The sequence below is a fragment of the Notechis scutatus genome, chromosome 4 (assembly GCF_049901735.1).
Source record: "Notechis scutatus isolate UNSWTSFEM ecotype Mainland chromosome 4, rNotScu1.2, whole genome shotgun sequence".
Taxonomy (NCBI): Eukaryota; Metazoa; Chordata; class Lepidosauria; order Squamata; family Elapidae; genus Notechis; species Notechis scutatus.
The window spans coordinates 168,943,174-168,963,092 of NC_142012.1; the positions used below are offsets into that span (position 1 = coordinate 168,943,174).

At 49.8% G+C, this 19,919-nt stretch overlaps 1 protein-coding gene across 1 annotated transcript in view; it reads right to left on the reverse strand.

The window, feature by feature from the left end:
* Positions 1-19,919, reverse strand: part of LOC113425180 (putative cation-transporting ATPase 13A4) — a 39,984-nt gene that overhangs the window by 11,994 nt on the left and 8,071 nt on the right. Inside the window, 7 exon segments of the mRNA XM_087965640.1 lie at positions 1,342-1,530; positions 2,544-2,701; positions 3,158-3,331; positions 4,175-4,306; positions 17,365-17,437; positions 18,206-18,340; positions 19,637-19,706. Of these exon segments, the coding sequence (XP_087821766.1) occupies positions 1,342-1,530; positions 2,544-2,701; positions 3,158-3,331; positions 4,175-4,306; positions 17,365-17,437; positions 18,206-18,340; positions 19,637-19,706 (931 nt within the window).

Sequence of the window (19,919 nt, forward strand, 5' to 3'; positions counted from 1 at the left end):
ACAGGCCCTCCTCTTCCTCTGAACTCAGTTTCCCGGCCTGCCTCCCTCTGAATGGCTGGCAGGTCTTACCGGCTGGGTGTGATGGGAATTGTAGTTCGACAACCCAGACTGTCCTTGGAAAGCCAGAGCTCAAATACTTTGACTCCCAGGGGAGGAGAGAGAAGGCCCTGATCTTGGGGAAAATGGGAGGCAGGAGGAGGAGAGGAGGGCAGAGGAGGAGATGCGCAGGCAGGGTCAGGGACACAATCAAGGTGGGTGTGGGCAAACTCTGGGCGTCAGTGGAGGATGGGGGGGCTGGCGTGCTGCGGACCATGGGCTTGCGAGGAGTCAGGCAAGACTTAGTGACCGAATAGCTACCAGGAGGACAGCACAGTCCAGGTCAAAATCAGCACCCCGAGGACTCCGGGGGACCCCTTGTTGACTCAACATTTATGGCTGCCTAGCTTCTGCTCTCTCCCAGGTTAGCAAACTCCAAACAGCTCTCCTAAAGTCTTAAAAAGTAATTCCCTAAAAGTGTCGAATTTAAAACAGGTTTTTTAAAAAGACTTCGGCGATTCCTTAAGCCTGAAATACTTGGCCGAAAACTGGGGTACAGAGAGACAACTGGTGCATAATCTGGGGCCCTCCTGGATTCTGGGCTCCTGCCCAGGGACAGTGGGCAGCATTGCGCTGGTCGTTCCTATGCACCTGCTGTGTCCATTCCTGTCCTGGGCTGTCTGCTCACCACCAATCCCACTTGACTGCAAGGCCCTCCACATGGGGCTGCCGTTGAAGACTGCAGAATGGGGCAGAATCAGGGATGGGCTGCTACGGGTTCGCCTCATGTTATGGCCGGTTCAGCAAACCACCAAATCCCACCCCTGGCGGTCCCTGCCCCCCCCACCAGCAGCCTCAAAGGACACCTCCCCTCTTGTCCTTTCCCAAGTGGTTACTCTTCTCCTGTCAAGCACAGGAAATCGGGAGTCCAGGCGGTTCAAATGAATACAGGCTTATGACACGCTAAAGCTCTCGACAAGAATCTGAACTACTAATGGTCAAAGCAAGCAAGCGGCAGACAAGAGCCAAGGGAATTCAAGCTGGGCTGGACTTGTGAGCACGAAGGGACTCAGGGCTGATGGTGCCCTTGACCCCTCAGGCCCAGCCTGGTCATCTCCTCCTTTAGACACGGCCCCTGGGGGACAGAGAGTCTTCCCCGCCAGTCCTCCACCCCTCCGACCACTAAGCCAAGGACAGGAAGAGCTTTGACCCACAAGCCCTCGGCAACCGGTGGCATCAACCGCTTTTGTCTCCCAGCCCCGTCAAACTGAAACTCGTGGCTCCCTCGGGAGTGAAGATGCTCGCCTTGTCGAAGCAGACGAGGTTCAGCTGGCCACACACGTTGATCCTCTGGGGGCTGATGCAGAAAATCCCCTTTTTCTTCAGCCTCCTCTGGGTGTAGATGATCCCCGTGGTCAGGGCAGCGGGCAGAGCTGGAGGCACCGCGATGGTGATGACATCCAGGGCTTTCTTCACCACCTCTCCGGCCTCTTGCTAACGGACAGGAGGAAGGAAGGAGGGAGGCAGTCAGCAGGAACAGGCAGGAGAGCCATGCCAAGAGGCCAACGGATGTGGGCATCCTCACGCCAGGGAACCCCTTGGCCAGAAGGTTCTCCGAAAGGCCAGCTTCCCAGGAAGACCCAGGAGGCCACCAGCTGCCTTCCAGGTGTTTTGGACTGTAACTTTCCTCAGCCCAAGCCAGCATGGCCCTCCGCATGGGATGGTGGGACTGGCCCTTTGACACTCCAAGGGTCCCAGGGGAGGGGAACCAATCAGGATCATCCTTCACATACCAGAATCAGGATGGGAAGATTTTGTCTGTTTGTTAGATTGTTTGTGGGGTGCCTTTGGGTCGATTCCTGGCAATTGCCCAGATCAACCAGCCCTGCAATTTCCTTGGCAACTTTGAATGTGGAGCACAACTCTGGGTAGTTCGTAACAGTATTAAAATCAATCATCAAAACAATATTTAAAAAACCAAGATGAATCAGGCACCTCACACCCACTCATCTGCACAGTCCCCCAGGCATCCACTTCACTGGGGGGGGGAGGGAAGGAGGCCATTTTTGATGGCTTTCCGGAAGATCAAGAGGGCTACTAGATCCCCAGAGGGCAGGGGCTGCTATGGAAAGGGCACCTTCCCAGGCCCCACTCAACGTTTAACTTCGGGTGGACAGACCTTAGCCGTAGTCCAGATCATTCTAAACCAGGGGGCCTCCAACCTGGGCCTCTTTAAGACCCCTGGGCTTCAATTCCAGGGCCAGCTGGGGGATGCTGGGGGTTGAGGTCCACAAGTCTTGCAGTGGCCACGGTTGGAAGCCCCCCGTGCTAGACTAAAGCTATGAGATGGCTGCAGCCCTTATGGATTCCGAACTGCTGCTTGAGCCACAGTGGATTTGTGTGTGGAGCCTCCTGCAGGCCTAACTGAGCAAGGGAGGAGCTTCCCTATTTGCCCCTCCCCCCCACAGGAGCCCCTGGGCAGCCTCTGCCCCTCCCCCATCACTCACCCCATTGATTACAAAGACACAGATGGCGTAGACCATCCCGATGCCAGCCGCCACCACGAGACACAGGAGGAACTGCATGGCGTCCCTGTAGAGCCGGAAGTTCATGGGCTTGGGATACAGAATGGATCTCACCAGGTCTCCCTTGGCCGTGTTGAAGCCTGAGGTGGGGAAGTGGGGGAGGGAGGAGCAGTGACCCTGAGGTGCCTCCCGAGGCTGGGAGGGGAGGGGAGGCAGGTGGGGCTGGCAGGTTGATGGCTGACTCCCTGCAGAGTCCAGCGGGAGGCAAGGTGGAGGAAGAGGAAGGCGGCACACCAGAGTCCAGCCTGAAGGACGGAGACTTCCCACCCCGCCCGGAAGGTGCTTTCTGGACACGACCCAGAGCTGCCTTGGGAGCTGGAATCACTCAGGGCCTCTGAGACTGAAAGCCAGAAGACACCCCGAGGACATCCAGAGGGAGACCTCCTCACCGGCCCTCCCCCCACCCCCCTGACCACAAGGATCCAGGATCAGGCAGCTTAATGAAGGGGGTGAAGAGGAGGCCCCTCCAGGTGTTGGGGGAGAGGGAGAGATCCGCCTTACAACCTTCACACCACGCGAGATGCCCCTTCACCCACCGGTCCGCAGCACGATGGCTCTTGCTGGCCCTGCATTGCCTCCCCTGGCCTGGATGACGTCCGTCCCGCAGAAGAGAAGGTGCCTCCTGCTGTCCTCGGAGGAGCCCAGGTGCCACGGCTGGCTGCTCTTGCACTCCTGGGGCAGGGCGGTCTTGGTGACGGGAAGGCTTTCCCCTAGAGGAGGTGGGAAAGGGAGGCTCAGCCCTGACCCCCCCCCGGGCCCTTTTGACCATGGGGGGGGCTCCAAAGGATGAGGGATGGGCTGCTCTTGGCGTGTCCCCCTCAACCTCGTTATCAGTGAAGTCTGTGTGGCACATTCAGGGCGAGAAAATAACATGGTGAGAAGCGGAGTGAACTCTCCCTGAAGCCGAAGCAGCGAAAGGTGAGCCAGGCCTCGTCATGGGGGCCCGTGACATGCTGCAATTGCAAGGCAAGAATAACTGAGGGGGCCTCAGAGGTCTTCTAGTCCAACCCCTTGCTCAAGCAGGAGACCCTCAAGCATTTCAGACAAATGGCTCTCCGGTCTCCTTTTGAAGGCCTCCAGCGATGCAGCTCCCACAATTGGTCTGGAGGCAACTTCTGCTCCGCTGGATAATCGCGCAGAGGCTTTTAGCAATGAATCCGTTTAGCTGAACCTTCGTTTGTGGGCCTGGTCTTTGGCACCCGACAATTCCTCACAATATCACACACCCAGCACTACAACCACCCTTCGGTTTTGCACGCTGTTTGTGCATGAAATACAAGACAGTTCAAAATGTTCACAGCAACGTTCAGGCTTCTCTGGGCTTAATCCCCAGGGCCTGGCCGGTTTCTTCTGCTTACTCTCCCACTCCCCCCGCCCGGATCCTAACCAAGCAGGCTGCACGTAGCTGCCATGGGGGGGGGGGCTGGTGGTGTAACGCCCTCTCCTGAGCCAGAACTCTCCCCCCTCCCCCCAAAAAACCTGGGAAGCTGCTCCCTCCCTTTGTGTGCTGAGGCTTTGGGCCGAGCAGTGGGAGAGGCCGTCCCGCCACTTACCGGTCAGCATGCCTTCATTCACGACGCACTGGCCGCTGAGCAGGAGGGCATCGCAGGACATCAAGCTTCTGCCCTCGCCCAGGACCAGGATGTCTCCGGGCACCAGATGGCGAGATTCCACCTCCTGGGCTCCTGTGGGGAAGGAGAGCCTTTGAGGGGGGGACTTTCTGCAAGAGGCAACCGTCGCCTTGCAGCCCTTTGGGTCTCTTGGGGGGGGGGGAATGGGACTCCCCAAGGAAGGCCCTGGTTCACCTCCTTTGCCTGCTCTGTGCCCCCCCCCCGTCTAGCTCCTGCCTTTGGGGTGCTGCCTCTCCCAGGCCGGCCCCTCGCCCACAGCTCTGCAGCTACTGAGGGGGTCCAGCAAGTTCCGGTTCTGGCCCCGTGCCTCCTTGCTATCTATTGTATGTTTTATACTATGGATAGGTGACAAATGTGACGCACGATGTATAATGCGCACTAGAATAAGTCATGAGTAGAGTGGGCCCGTGTGACAACCTTAAATAGTCCATTCGTGAACCCACCAGGAAACTCCTGTTGCTGGAATGCGTGTCTCTCTAGTCCTGGGTATGTGCATGGAGGTGGATTATTGCTGAGGAGACCAAGTGGAACATTAGTGGGCACAAGGAATGCCATGGGTGGCATTTTCCACAGAGTCACAGAGCAAGGAGTGGGAAGGTGGGTGTCAGCTTTGGAATCCCTGTTAAAAGCTGCCACACAGCTACGGAGGATGGAAGGGGGCGCTATTGTTGTTTGAGTAGTTTTCAGTAGACATAATAGATATGTAAGACTGCCAAGGTCATTCTCTATGGCGCAGCAAGAATTGTAGTTGAAGGGTGATTGGTTCACGTGATATACAATGTGGAAAAAAAGAGGTGGGTGTTGATTGAGTATTGTGGGAAGGCTGGGAGGAAACTTTAGTTTCAGAATCTCACAGACGTGCCAAGTTTCTGTTTCTACTAAAGCACTTTGAGAATATGTCTGTCTGCTCCCTCCCCCTGTCTCCTCTCCTCCCTTTGTTCCTTCTCCATTTCCACTGCCATTTCTGCTCGTATTTTAAGTTCCTCTTCTCTTGCTCTCTCATCTTCTGATCCTCCAAAGAATTCATCATAGAATAATTCTGCACTCTCCACCGAGTCAATTCTGTGTCTTTGTTCTTGCCAAATAAATGTCAAACCTTCCGGAATCAACCATCTATAGTTAATTTCTTTTTTTATTAACATCTTTGTCAAGAATTGATACTCTCTTCTTAAATCTCTCACTTTTCTTGGTATTTGATACAGATAATCAGAGTTGGAAAGGACCTTGTAGGTCATCTAGTCCAACCCCCCGCCCAAGCAGGAGACCCTACACCATTTCTGACAAATGGCAGTCCAGTCTCTTCTTGAGTCTCAAGCTATAATGTTTTTTCCCTTGTACTTCAATAGATTGTCTCTTGCCTCCTGCAGTATCTCAGTTCTTATTGTTTTCTTGGTAAATCTCACATGTACTTCTCTGGGTAATTTGTTTCTCATTGCATATCTAGTAAATACTTGATATATTTCATCCATTCCATCCATCACCTTTTCTTTGGTCATCTCCAAAGGTTCCGCTAGTATTTCTGTCATCATTTCTTTAAGGTTTTCTCCCTTTTCTTCCTCAATATTTCTTTCCCAAGTGTTACGAGGGAAGAGGAAATTGCCCAGAGGCCAGTTGGAGAGGCCCAGCATGACAGCCCACGGTGACCAGAGGTGCTGGCTACAAGAGGTATGTGGCAACCTCCAAGTCCTCCTCCCCAACACCCTGAAAGACGTTTGCCCCCTGAAGAGAGTATCCCTCCAGGGTGGGGGTTTTATCCAGGCCAGGGGTGGATTCAGTGCCAGTGGACGCCAGCACCAACCAAGCCCTGGTCCAAAGAGGAGTCAGCAATCCTTGACGCACAAGGGGCTCTGCCCATACAGCAGACAGCCGTCACTCCCCCTCCACCCAGGCAGAGAATGAGGCAATACCCACCACCCTCATGGCAACCACCCATTCAACCCCCACTTGGAGCAACCCTGCAGAGGCCCCTCTCACAGAGAGACACACCCCAGCCAGGCCTCAGAAGACCTGCCCAGTCTAGATGCACACCTCGTCAGGTTCCTTTCATTCCAGCTCAACCTGCAGCTGCCAGGCCAGTACCACCACCTCCCCGACCCACGACCCAGACCAGACCAGACCAGATACAGTGGAAGGCCGTTTTTGACAGGCACCGTAAGCATTTTTCTTACTTCCTCACTTGAATCTGGTCCCACATAGACCAATTTGGAGACCAATATGTGACAGAGTGCGATTTGGTTACTGCAATAACAGATGGGATGAATGAAGGGGATGCTTCTGACTGGGTGGCCCAGCTACACGACGAACAAGCCCCAGAATTACATGATGTCAATGGGTTTATTCTATTATTGAGACTCAGATTTGAAAATCCAGACAGGGTGGCAGAAAACGAAGAGAAGTTAATGGAAATGAAACAGGGCAAACGACCCTTATCAGACTTTATTTGGGACTTCAGAACGGTCGCGAGCCATCTCAGGGATTGGCCTGAAAGAACGACCTTACACTAGTTTAAGAACACCATTGACCCAGAAGTAAAGAAGACCTGTAATATTAGGAGAATACCAGAGACTCCGCAAGCATAGTATGCCGCCACGCTCAGACTAGACCACGATATCAACCCCCATAAAAAACCCCTTCCGGAAGGCCTGCCTAAGAGAACAGTGACCAGACGACCACTGACCAAACCTGCTGAAGCTACCCACATCGGACCCAACAGAATAATAAAATGTTACCGTTGTAGCCAAGATGGCCATAGAGCAGCTGACTGTCTGGCTCCCGCACCGGTTCCACAAGCACCACAACCAAAGTCTACCACAGCTGTCAGAGGTCAAAAAATTAAAGGGAAACCTCCTGACACTAGCCGATTTGCTAAGCACATCCTGGAAGGTCCTCTCTATGCAGAAGGGAGAAACAAACTTCCAGACCAACACCACCTCCCCGAGAACCTGACCGACGAAGATGACCCAATGGTGAGTGCTCCCATCATACCTTTTACTGTCAAAGTCAAGTTAGTGGTACCTAACACAGGGAGGCAGGGGAGTTAGAAGCTGTCACTGATACTGGATGCTCTAGATGTCTTATTGGGCTTCCCATCGTTGAACAATTGGGCATAAAGACTAACCCACTAAGACCCCCAATCAGATTTGAACAAGTGGGTGGGACATTAATTGGGGGAACCCCAGCAACCCAATTGACAGAGTTGGTCAAAATGGAAATGGGTCCTCACCGCGAACTCATATGCTTTATAGTGGCTCCGAGAATGTCAGAATCGATCATATTGGGACTTGCTTGGCTAGATAAATGGGCCCCTACCATCAAGTGGGAGGATGGATTCAGGAAAATCATTATTGGGGTGGGCCCACTGCCCCCCCTTCCTCCCACAAAAAACCACCACCCGACTCGAATCCAAAACCTGAAACAGCAGCCACAGCCTCGAACTTTCTCCCAGGTACTCCCCAAATACCCAGAGGATACAGAGACTTGGCTGAAGCATTCGGTGAAGAGGAATGTAGTGTTTTACCTCCACATCGAGCAACTGATTGCGCCATAGAATTAGAACCTGGGGCAAAACTACCCAAACCAAAGATGTATTCTATGACACCAGCTGAAATGACCAAACTGAGGAAATATATCGATAACAATTTGGACAGAGGTTTTATTGAACATGCCAAATCAAGGTTAGCTGCCCCCATGCTGTTCAAGGAAAAGAAAGATGGCGGGTTGATATTATGTGTCGACTTTAGGGGCATAAACGCTGCGTGCATCAAAAACATGTACTCTCTCCCCCTCATGAAAGACTTATTAAACCACCTGTCAAAAGGCAAGATGGAGCTGAGGGAGGCATACTACAGAGTCCATATAAAAGAAGGAGATGAATGGAAAACAGCCTTCAACTGCCCTTTAGATAGTTTCCAATTCGGAGTCATGCCTTTTGGACTCCAAGGAGGCCCCGCAGTATTTATACAACTCATCAATGAAGTGTTACATCCGCACTTGTACAAGGGGGTCCTAGTCTACCTGAGTGACATCCTTATATTCAGCAAAACCATCAAAGAACACATTAAATTGGTCAGGCAAGTGCTGAAAAACCTTCTAGCTGCCAAGTTATTCGTAAAACTATCAAAATGCGAATTCCACAAGGAGTCGTTGGATTACCTGGGTTACCGAATATCCAACCAGAGAATTGAAATGGATCTGGAAAAAGTGAAAGCCGTACTGGATTGGCAACCCCCCAAAACACGCAAGCAACTTCAAAGTTTTTTGGGTTTTGCCAATTTTTATAGATAATTCATTCCTTCTTTTGCTGAGTTTGCTTTCCCTTTGATGGATTTGTTAAAAATGGGGCCTTCCCCCCTCAACCCAAAACCCAGCCAACCCCGTGCTTGGACAATGGACTGTCAGAAAGCTTTTGAAACTCTAAAACGCCTTTTTGCAGCTGAACCCATTCTTCAACACCCAGACCCGACCAAACCTTTTATAGTCCAAGCTGATGCTAGTCATGTGGCAGTAGTGGCCATTCTGCTACAAAAGGACTCTCAGAACCAACTGATGCCTTGAGCTTCTGTGTCCAAAAAGCTAATGGACACAGAGCGAAGATGGGCGGTCTGGGAGAAAGAAGCATTTGTAGTAAGATGGGCTTTGTTGACTGGGAGGCAATTCCTAGAAGGGGTGAAGGAGCTATTTGAGGTATGGGCTGATCACAAAAAACTAGAAGTGCTAAAGACACTTCGGAAACTATCCCCTAAACCAGGGGTTCCCAACCTGGGGTGCGAGACGATATTCCAGGGGGTGTGAGAAAAGTCCAGGTAAATAATAGGATATTGGCTATATGTTGGCATTTTTATTTATTATGCAATGGATTAACTTTGTTTTCATTTTAGAGTTAAGTATCGTTATTTAGTGGCCGTCACATACATAGCTGAAAAGATTCAATCCTACCATATATTTAACGCGTTCAGTAGTTCCTAAAGCCTAAATTTCAGGGGGTGCGAGGTTCGAGTGAAATTTCTTTAGAGGTGCGGGGCGAAAAAAAGGTTGGGAACCACTGCCCTAAACAAATCCGCTGGGCTCAGTATTTCAAACGATTCAACTTCAACCTGAAATATATCCCCAGAGGGAAAAACATATGGGCAGATGCCCTGTCCAGGAAACCCCAGTTTGACAGTTACCGAGATGAAATAGTACAGGCTTTGATATCAGAACCTCAATTGGCAGGCCAAGTAACCACTCGAGGCAACCCCAAACACCTGGAAGACAAACTGACCACAGAATTGAAAGCAGCCCTATTGACCGATCCCTGGTTTGTGGAACATCAACCCGAATTAACAATCAATGAAGAACTGGCTTGGAAAGGGACTAAACTGTATGTACCCACAACCCTAAGACTAATGGTACTAAAACGTAGCCATGACTTGCGGTTGGGGGGACATTTCTGGTTCTTAAAAACCCCACATTTAGTCAGAAGACAGTTCTGGTGGCCAAAAATGAAACCTGACATCGAGGACTATGTAAAAAGTTGCTCAATTTGTCCACGATGGAACACAGAACTGAAAAAAACCCCGGTCTCCTCCAACAAGTAGCTAAACCAACACAGCCATGGGAAGAAATCGCAATGGACTTTATCGTAGAATTACCTGAGAGTGGAGGGAATACAATCATTTGGACTGTGATTGACTTATTCTCTAAGCAGGCCCACTTTATAGCCTGTAAAGGGCTTCCATCTGCAAAAAAGCTTGCAAAACTGTTCATGAAGCATATTTATAGACTACACGGAGTACCTCATAGAATAATATCAGACAGAGGGGTACAATTCATTGCTAAATTTTGGAGGGAGTTTTTAAAAAGTCTATTGGGTCCTCCCAAGGGTTATTCCATCCAGCCTGCAACAGAGCAGCAGAGAGGATGAATGCCATGGTGGAACAAGACATTAGATGCTGTTGTGATTCCGGCATCTGCTACAGGTTTTTTGAATGACAGCTCCAGCGAGGAGGACTTATATGAATCAGCAAGTTCTAACGATGAGGAGGAGATGAATGCATTTGATTTGCAAGATCGGCTTGAACCTTCAAACTCCTCCACCCTTCAATTAGGTGGTCAGCCGGGAACGGGTGATAATGAGGAACAAATGTTATCTTCAGGTGAAGAAGATGATAATTTGGATGATTGCTGGGTAGATGTCAGGACAAGACGTCTCCTGACAAGGAGGAACCAACGAGGATACAGTAGGAGAGCAGACCAGCAATTAGACTAATTAGTTACTCTATAAAGGGAGAGATATGACTTTGCACTTTGTCCGGAACAAAGTGTCTATTTGCAAGAGAGAACTGAAGAGCACAGTTTGGAGGATTTTGATCTGAAATATCTTGTTGGGATTTGGATTTAATTCGTTGGAACTTCTACTTATTGGAATTATTTTGTGAAGGATTTTGATCTGAAGAATCTTGTTGAGTCTTGGATTTAGTTCGTTGGAACTTTTACTTATTGGAGCTATCTGTGAAAATTCCTGTTTGCTGCCTTTCTTTACAAGGACTGCTGCTTTCAGCCTTAACTGTTTATTTTAGAAGGTGGGACATAACATTTTTGTTCCGGACCTAACAGACCATCTTTGCAACGATGGATTCAACTCAAATGCAACAATTGGTGGAGCAGCAACAGATGCAAATAAATCAATTACTCCAGAGCAACGTATCCCTTCAAAATCAGGTAACACAATTATTATCGTTCGTTGCCAATTCTCAAACTGTTTCAGCTGCAGCTGGAGTTCCCCTGCACCCCCTGTGAGAAAAATTCGATAGCTATGCCAGATAAATTTTCTGGGCAAACGGACATGTTTTCAACATTTTTGGGTCAGTGCCAATTGTATTTTTCTGTGAGGCCGGAGGATTTTCCAACCGATCGAGTTAAAATTGGCTTTATTATTAGTTTGTTAACCGGGCAGGCTGCCAAATGGGCTACTCCCTTATTAGTACAAGATAGTCCATTACTGGACGATTTCCAGGGTTTATTCAACAGATGAACGTTATGTTTGAGAATCCAATTAAATCTCAAACTGTGGACAGAAAATTGAGGGATATTATTCAAGGTAAACACTCATTGCAAGAATACGTTGCAGAATTTCGCTTGTTGTGTATGGACTCCACCTGGAATGAACCAGCTCACATGGCAGCATTCCAAGAGGGTTTGTCCGACATTATCAAGGATGAACTAATTCATGCAGAGCGTGCTTCAACTTTGGACACATTGATTACTCAATGCTTACGTATTGAAGCTCGCCTACAACATCGTGGGTGTAAACGGACCGTTGCAGAGCCACCTGTGTTTCCTCGTTCACGCACCCCGTCTATGAGGGTTTTCCAATCCAGAATTCCAGCAGAGGAGCCGATGGAGATAGGCGCACTCCGCCCTCGTTTAACAGTTCAGGAACGATCGAGAAGATTTCAGGAAGGTTTGTGCCTTTATTGCGGGGTTCGGGACATTTTGCAAATTCCTGCACTCGGAAGGGGACTCGTGGACCTGTATCAAAACCCATTGCTGGTCCGTCGGGAAACGGGGTAGGCCCGACCTCAGGGAAAACCCTAGGTCGGGCACAGTATTCACTTTCATCTCAAATTGCTGAAGTTAATTCTGGCCCTCCTCGACATTTACTTTTGGACACTCGCATATTCTTGCAATCTCGGAAGGAGGGAATCCCTGCCGTGGCACTGGTGGATTCAGGGGCTACGACTAGCTTTATGGATTATGATTTCGTAAAACATTTCAAAGTTCCTTTAGTGCCTGTGAATCCCCCCATGCAGGTGGAAACCGTAGATGGGCGCGAACTCAAGTCGGGACCTATTCGCTTTGCCACCCAACCACTGCGTATGCGTATTGGGGATCACGAGGAGGCGATAAGTTTTTATATCACTTCGAACCTCCATCTTCCTTTGGTGCTCGGAGTATCCTGGCTGCGTCTACACGATCCGTTGGTGGCTTGGGCGCAGAACGCTGTTTCTTTTCCAAGCTTGCAATGTGTGGACCACCTGAGACATGTCTGCGCAGGCCAACATATTGTCGCTTCTGCTGCCTCGATTCCTTCAGAGCTGTCGGATTTCCCGATGTTTTCAGTGAACAGGAGGCAGATCAATTACCACCACATCGTGTTTATGACTGTCCCGTGGATTTGATACCGGACGCTCCATTACCAAAGGGGAGGTTGTATTCTTTGTCTGAGCCTGAACTAGTTGCACTTCAAGAATTTTTTGAATAAAAATCTAGCTCGGGGATTTATTCGACCTTCGTCATCCCCTCTTTCAGCACCCGTTCTCTTTGTCAAGAAGAAGTCGGAGAACTTCGTCTTTGTTGTGACTATAGACGCTTAAATGCTATCACTGTGAGAAATAGCTATCCTTTACCGCTCATCTCCGAATTGTTGGAGCGGTTACGGGAAGCTACAATTTTCACGAAACTTGACTTACGTGGAGCTTACAATTTGGTTCGGATGCGTAAGGGAGACGAGTGGAAGACGGCTTTTGGCACTCGTTATGGTCATTTCGAGTACACCGTTATGCCATTTGGTTTGACCAACGCTCCTGCTGTATTTCAACATTTAATGAACGATATCTTTCGAGACATGTTGGATAAGTTTGTTGTCATATATTTGGACGACATTTTGATTTATTCAAAATCTAAAGAGCAACATCTTCAGCAGGTGCGTCAAGTGCTTCAGCGTCTTCGGGAACATAAACTTTATGCTAAATTAGAAAAATGTTTCTTTTTCAGTCGTCTATCGAATTCTTGGGACACATTATTTCTCCTGTGGGCATTGCTATGGACCCCAAAAAGGTTGAGGCGTTGTGTAGTTGGGAAGCTCCTCGTCGGGTTAAAGATGTGCAACGACTTTTAGGATTTGCCAACTATTATCGGACTTTCATTCCAGGTTTTGCGAAGATAATGGATCCCATAACCCAGCTTCTTTGTAAGAAGGTTCCATTTGTGTGGGGGCCTCCACAACAACAGGCTTTTGACACTTTGAAAAAAGCATTTATAACTGAACCCATATTGAAGCATCCTGATCCGAATCGCCCATTTGTGGTCGAGACAGATGCTTCTAATGTCGCTATCGGAGCAGTGCTGTTACAAGCTTCGGAGGATGGCGCTCTTTTGTTTCCTTGCGCTTATTATTCTAGGAAGCTTACAGCTTCGGAACGCAACTATACCATTTGGGAAAAAGAGTTGTTAGCTATTAAGGTTGCTTTTGAGACTTGGAGACATCATTTGGAGGGAGCTCGACACAAGGTGGAGGTTCGGACAGATCATAGGAACCTGGAACATTTGACCACGGCTAGGAAATTGAATCAAAGGCAGATTCGTTGGTCGTTATTTTTTGCCAGATTTAATTTCTCGGTTACTTACGTTCCAAGTGGTCAGAACCGGAGGGCGGATGCATTATCTCGGAAACCGGAGTATACTTATGCCGAAGATCCTCTTCCTTTACGGACAGTGTTACCACCGGAATCTCTAGCCGTACTGCAGGAACCGGTAGATTTACGGGCCCAACTACGAGAGGCGCAACGTTTGGATGTGTGGACGCAGCAGAGACGGGAGGACATTGGCCCAACTTCTCCATGGTCTTTTGAAGACGATCTGCTTCGATATCGGGGTTTATTATATGTGCCTACCAGACCGTTGAGGGCTCTCATCATGACACAATGTCATGATAACCCAGCCGCTGGTCATTTTGGATTACACAAGACCTTGCATTTGGTCACTCGGACTTTTTGGTGGCCTCGAGTTCGTCATGATGTGTCTTCTTACGTCGCTTCTTGCGTTCAATGTAGGCAAGCGAAAGCAGCATCCGGTGCACCTCCTGGACTTTTGCAACCCTTGCCGACTCCAAGTAGACCATGGGGAGCGATCTCTATGGACTTTCTGACACATTTACCGTCTTCATCGGGGTTCACAACAGTGCTTGTGGTAGTGGATATGTTGACTAAAATGGCCCATTTCATTCCCTGTCGGAAATTACCATCGTCCCGCACTACGGCTCAGTTATTTTTGCAACATATCTTCCGTCTACATGGACTGCCTGATAGAGTGGTTTCTGATCGTGGGGTCCAGTTTACGGCAGAATTTTGGAAACAGTTAATGGCGGCTTTGCAAGTGAAAGTATGTTTAGCGTCAGCGCACCATCCGAAACTGATGGCGGGACGGAGAAGGTGATTGGGATTCTTACTCAATATTTGAGATGTTTTGTTAATTTGCGACAAAACGATTGGGTGAAATACCTCCCGTTAGCAGAATTCGCGTTTAACAACTCGCAGCATACCTCCACCCGTGTCACACCATTTTTTGCAAATATGGGTTATCATCCGCGTTTCTTCCCATTAACTATGATGGATTCCCCGGTTCCTGAGACCCGAGAGTTTTTGGAAGAACTACACGCAGTTCGCCGTCTACTGATACAACAATTGAACAAGGCAAAAGAAGATTATAAGCGGTTTGCAGATCGGTCCCGTCGAGATACACCTCCGTTAGTTGTGGGTGATAAAGTGTGGCTATCTACAAAACATCTGAAGGTCGATCGCCCTATTAGAAAACTTGATCATCGGTTTATTGGTCCGTTCCCGATTGAGGCAGTTATTAATCCCGTGGCATACCGCCTCACTTTGCCACGATCCATGCGTATTCACCCGTCTTTCATCGATCTCTTTTGATTCCTGATTCTTCTGTTTGTCGATTACGTGATTCTGCTGAACCGGGTCCGTTATCATTGCCTTCTGAGGAGCCTGCTGTTGACGATACGGTGGTCGGCGTCCTTGATTCCCGTTGGCTCAAAGGTCGCTTCCAGTATTTGGTCAGGAGGAGGGTAGATGACTCGGAGGTTTGTTCCCGGACGGATGCGTCTACACTTCATGCTTCGGATCTGCTTCGAGACTTTCATGCACGCTTCCCTTCGAAACCGCATCCGGATCGCCAGACCCGGGGAAGGGCCCTGCGGTGAGGATAGTGTTGTGATTCCGCCATCTGCTACAGGTTTTTGAATGACAGCTCCAGCGAGGAGGACTTATATGAATCAGCAAGTTCTAACGATGAGGAGGAGATGAATGCATTTGATTTGCAAGATCGGCTTGAACCTTCAAACTCCTCCACCCTTCAATTAGGTGGTCAGCCGGGAACGGGTGATAATGAGGAACAAATGTTATCTTCAGGTGAAGAAGATGATAATTTGGATGATTGCTGGGTAGATGTCAGGACAAGACGTCTCCTGACAAGGAGGAACCAACGAGGATACAGTAGGAGAGCAGACCAGCAATTAGACTAATTAGTTACTCTATAAAGGGAGAGATATGACTTTGCACTTTGTCCGGAACAAAGTGTCTATTTGCAAGAGAGAACTGAAGAGCACAGTTTGGAGGATTTTGATCTGAAATATCTTGTTGGGATTTGGATTTAATTCGTTGGAACTTCTACTTATTGGAATTATTTTGTGAAGGATTTTGATCTGAAGAATCTTGTTGAGTTTTGGATTTAGTTCGTTGGAACTTTTACTTATTGGAGCTATCTGTGAAAATTCCTGTTTGCTGCCTTTCTTTACAAGGACTGCTGCTTTCAGCCTTAACTGTTTATTTTAGAAGGTGGGACATAACAAGATGCTATGTAAATTATCAACAGGAAAACTGGGCTGAATTATTACCATTTGCAGAGGTTGCTTATAATAATGCAGTACATAGCAGCGTAGGGTTGACTCCATTCCAAATCAACACTGGGATGGAATTTGTCAAAAATTACCTGGAGAACCTCCTACATCCATGTCTGTAACAGAATGGATGAACTCATTAAAAAAAGGTTGGGAGAACATGAAAAAAGCTTTGACTGAAGCCACAAAAGATTACAAAAAGCAAGCGGACCTAAATTCTCCCAATTTCGGAAATAATCAATCCGATCACGGTCCAACTAACTCTTCCCCGGCTATTAGGAAAAATTCACCCAGTGTTCCATAGTAGTTTATTAAAACCAGCTAGTACATCAATGATAATATGATGGACTATGATATACGATGTGGAAAAAAAGAGGTGGGTGTTGATTGAGTATTGTGGGAAGGCTGGGAGGAAACTTTAGTTTCAGGATCTCACAGACGTGCCAAGTTTCTGTTTCTAATAAAGCAGTTTGAGAATCTGTTTGTCTCAGAGTTACTGATTGAAACGGACAATTTCTGGAACCCTGACGGTGGGGTCCCTGATGTGGCCCCTACGCGTGAATTCAGAGTAACCAAGCTGGGGACAAAGAGAAGACTGGAAGGAGGAACCCAGGTCCCTGTGAAGTGCAAGGCAACGCTTGTGGGAGCCGGGGAGGCCCCGAGTCAGCGTCCCAGCCCTCTCGAACGCACCCTGATCGCCTGTGTGAGAGTGAAGGTGGGCATTGTAGCTGCCAACCGTCCCTCTGGCCTTTGCAGGAAAAGAAACTCCTGGGACATAATTCTACCAAGAGGGTCACTTTACGGATGGATCCATCGAGGCACAGAAGAACCAAAGCCAATAATTCTAAAGGTTCCCTTGGGAAGCAGCGCAGGTAAATCCCCCTTCCCACCCACCCTGCCCGTTGCCCAACAATCCAACACATGGCTGGTGTTTTGGGAAACCGCCTGCGCCATTGGAAAAGTTCTCCCAACAAGACCTTGAAGTGTAGGAACTTTCTCAGGCTCAGCTGGATCCCTTGGGTCCCTCAGCCCCCCTCCCCCAACTCCCCCAGGAACTCTACCCCTCCCTTCTTTTTCTGTTGCCAAGCTGAGAATCCGAGTCAGCCTTGACAGGGGCCCAGCTGGGCAGCAACACTTAGAGCAACTTGAGTAGCCTTGATGGGTACAACTTCTCAATAGCCTAGTTGGGTGTGGCTTATTGTAGTAAGCTGACTTTGAAATCAGACAAACAATAAACACAGATATATTGTATATGTATAACTATAAAGGAACCAGTTAAGCTTCATTGCACACCTGCCTTGCTTTTTGTTTGAATAACACCCAAGAACTATTGGAAAATTCTGTTATGCGTCGCTTGAACTCAGTTTTGTAACCTCCTCAGGGCTCTCTCTCATCCCTGGCTCAGACACACAGACAAAAGGAACCTCTTGAGCTGCCTTACCTGTCTCTTTCCTGAACACCTTGACCAGGACACTATTATGGGATTCCACCAGCTGGTGCAACTTCACAGATTGCTGTGTTGGGAGGAAAGGAAGAATCGGGTCAGGAAAGAGAAGGACAGGAGGACATGCCAACCAATGGGCAGGTGGGCAAGGCCTCTGCCGGGCAGTTAGAAAGGTGCCAGCAGCTAACAGGTCATGGTCTTTTGGAATATCCTGGAGAGATCAGAGTGGGAAGAGACTCGGCCAGGGCGATGGCCAGATAAGAGAGACCCCAGCCCACAGAAGGAATGGGGTGTGGGAAGAATCTCTGAAGGGATCTTCTCTAGTTCCTGGAAAATAAAGGCAAGGGAATAGAAGGAAGGGGTAGGAGAAGGAAAAAGGAGGGAGGAGGAGGAGGAGGAAGAGGAGAAGAAGGAGAAGAAGAAGGAGAAAGAGGAGAAGGAGAAGGAGAAGGAGGAGAAGTCATCTCTTGGTCTACCCACGATTTGTGCTTTGGAGCCATTTTGTTGAACCCAGATCACCCCCTGTCCCTAGGAGGCCGCCAGAAACTGCCCCACAAATGTTGGGAGACTCCTGAAACAGTTGGCCACATTCATCCAGATGCAGGAGGCACCTGAGGGGCAGCCCAGGGCTCCAACCCAGCAGAAGCCCCACGAATTTGAGCTCTTGCAGGGCTGAGTCAACCCTGGGTGGCAGCATCGGGAGGGGCAGCTGTCCAGGAAGGTGAGACAGAACCTCTTGGGCAGCCACTGAGGAACGACCTGACCGGCTCCTTCTCAACGCCTAAGGCTGGTGGGGAGAAGAGATTTGGTGAACAGAGTAGGACAGGTAGGTGCTCACCTTTCTGAGGTCATACACAGTGAGTGAGATGGAAAGGAGGGACATGATGATTATGGCCACAGCATACTCAGTGTAACTCTCTGCAAACCACAGGCAGACACTGAAGGCCTGGAAGATGTAAAACGGGTGGAGCACCTGGGGAAGAAAGGAAGGCACCCCCGGGGGTTAGGCCAGGCCACCACCATACCCAAAAAGAGGCTGGGAACCCAGAAAGCCCGCAGAGAAGAGCAACCAAGGTGAGTGGGGGACTGGAGACTAACACAATATGAAGAACAGCTGCAGGAATTGGAGAAGTCTAGCTAGAGAAGAGAGGGATCTATCAGGAAAATGGTGAAAATATTAGGAATTATCTGTCAGTGAGAACCATCAGCCAGAGGGACAGAGGTTGCCTCCAGACCACGTTTGAACGGTGCACCGTCCTTGACTCTTTGCCCAGCCAAAAGGCATCTCCCAGCATCTCCCAGTAGAGGCAGCCCCCTCTTGCACCTGCAGCTGTGACCAAGGCACGGGGCCTTCGGACAGCCCCCCCCCCCAAGCATGGCTGAGTGCAGGGCGGTGCCCCTCCCTTCACCTCCTCCCCCCTTTGGTAAGCAGAATTTTAACTAAGATTAAACGCCTTGAGCGGGTTCAGAAAACCGTCACAGGAATTGCTCAGAAACAAGACCGGCTGCTGCAGGGAAGACAGAACATCCTGGGTGAATAAACCCTTTGTTGATTGAGCTGCTAATCTGGCTCTCAGAAAGCAGCAGGAAATGTAGCTTTGCCATGATTACGCCGGGGCTCCTCCACACGGCTGCTCAGGGGGGTTGGCACCTACGCAGGTGGTGCCCATAAGGGAATCTCCTCTGGCTGAGCCGAATGGGTAGGAGCCCCCTGCCCCTCGGGCCCACCCAAGTCCTCCCAGTTCCTCTCGGCCACGAGGTCGCTGGCAAAGGGCATAAAGCGGGATGGGAGACCTCGGGGCAGAGATCACCTGAGCCCCTTCCGGGAAGGTGCATCAATCCCTGCAGGGCTGAAAATTCATTGGCCCCAATGGTGGGGGTGACTGTCCACGGAAGGCTGGAGGTCAAGCTGCTCCCCCAAATGCCCAGAGGCAGCACAAGAAGCAGCGGGTGGAAACTGATCGTGGAGAGGAGCAACCTGGAATTAAGGAGGAATTTCCTAACAGGGAGGACGCATAACCAGTGGAACAGAAGTGGCCCCCAGAAGTTGTGGGAGCTCGATCGCTGGAGGCTCTTAAGAAGAGAATGGACAGCCATTGGTCTGAACTGGTTTCTTGCTTGAGCAGCGGGCTGGACTAGACGACCTCCAAGGTCCCTTCCAGCTCTATTCTATTCGGGTGCAGAAGGACAAGGAGGTCCTTTCTGCGCGGGGATGAAAGGGAGGCCCAAGACAGCCACTCTCTGCCTTGACCCACAGAAAGAGAAGTACCTCCTTGACCAGCAGCTTCCAGACCGGAGTGACTTCGATGTCGATGGCGTTGGGGCCACAGATTTCTCTCCTGTGGATATGGAAGAGGGAGGGGTGACCTCGGGATCCCCTTCAAGGCCAACACCAAAGCCACTTCGGAGCCTGCAGGTGGCCGGAGCCCCTTTGGCTCTGGGAAGACCCCCGAGGTTGCCTAGCGGCTCCTCCCAAAGGGTGGAGTTGGCTTGGGGCAGCTTCTGCTGTCGGGGGTGCAGCTGCTTGGGTTTCCTGGAGCGGAGCCTGGCCT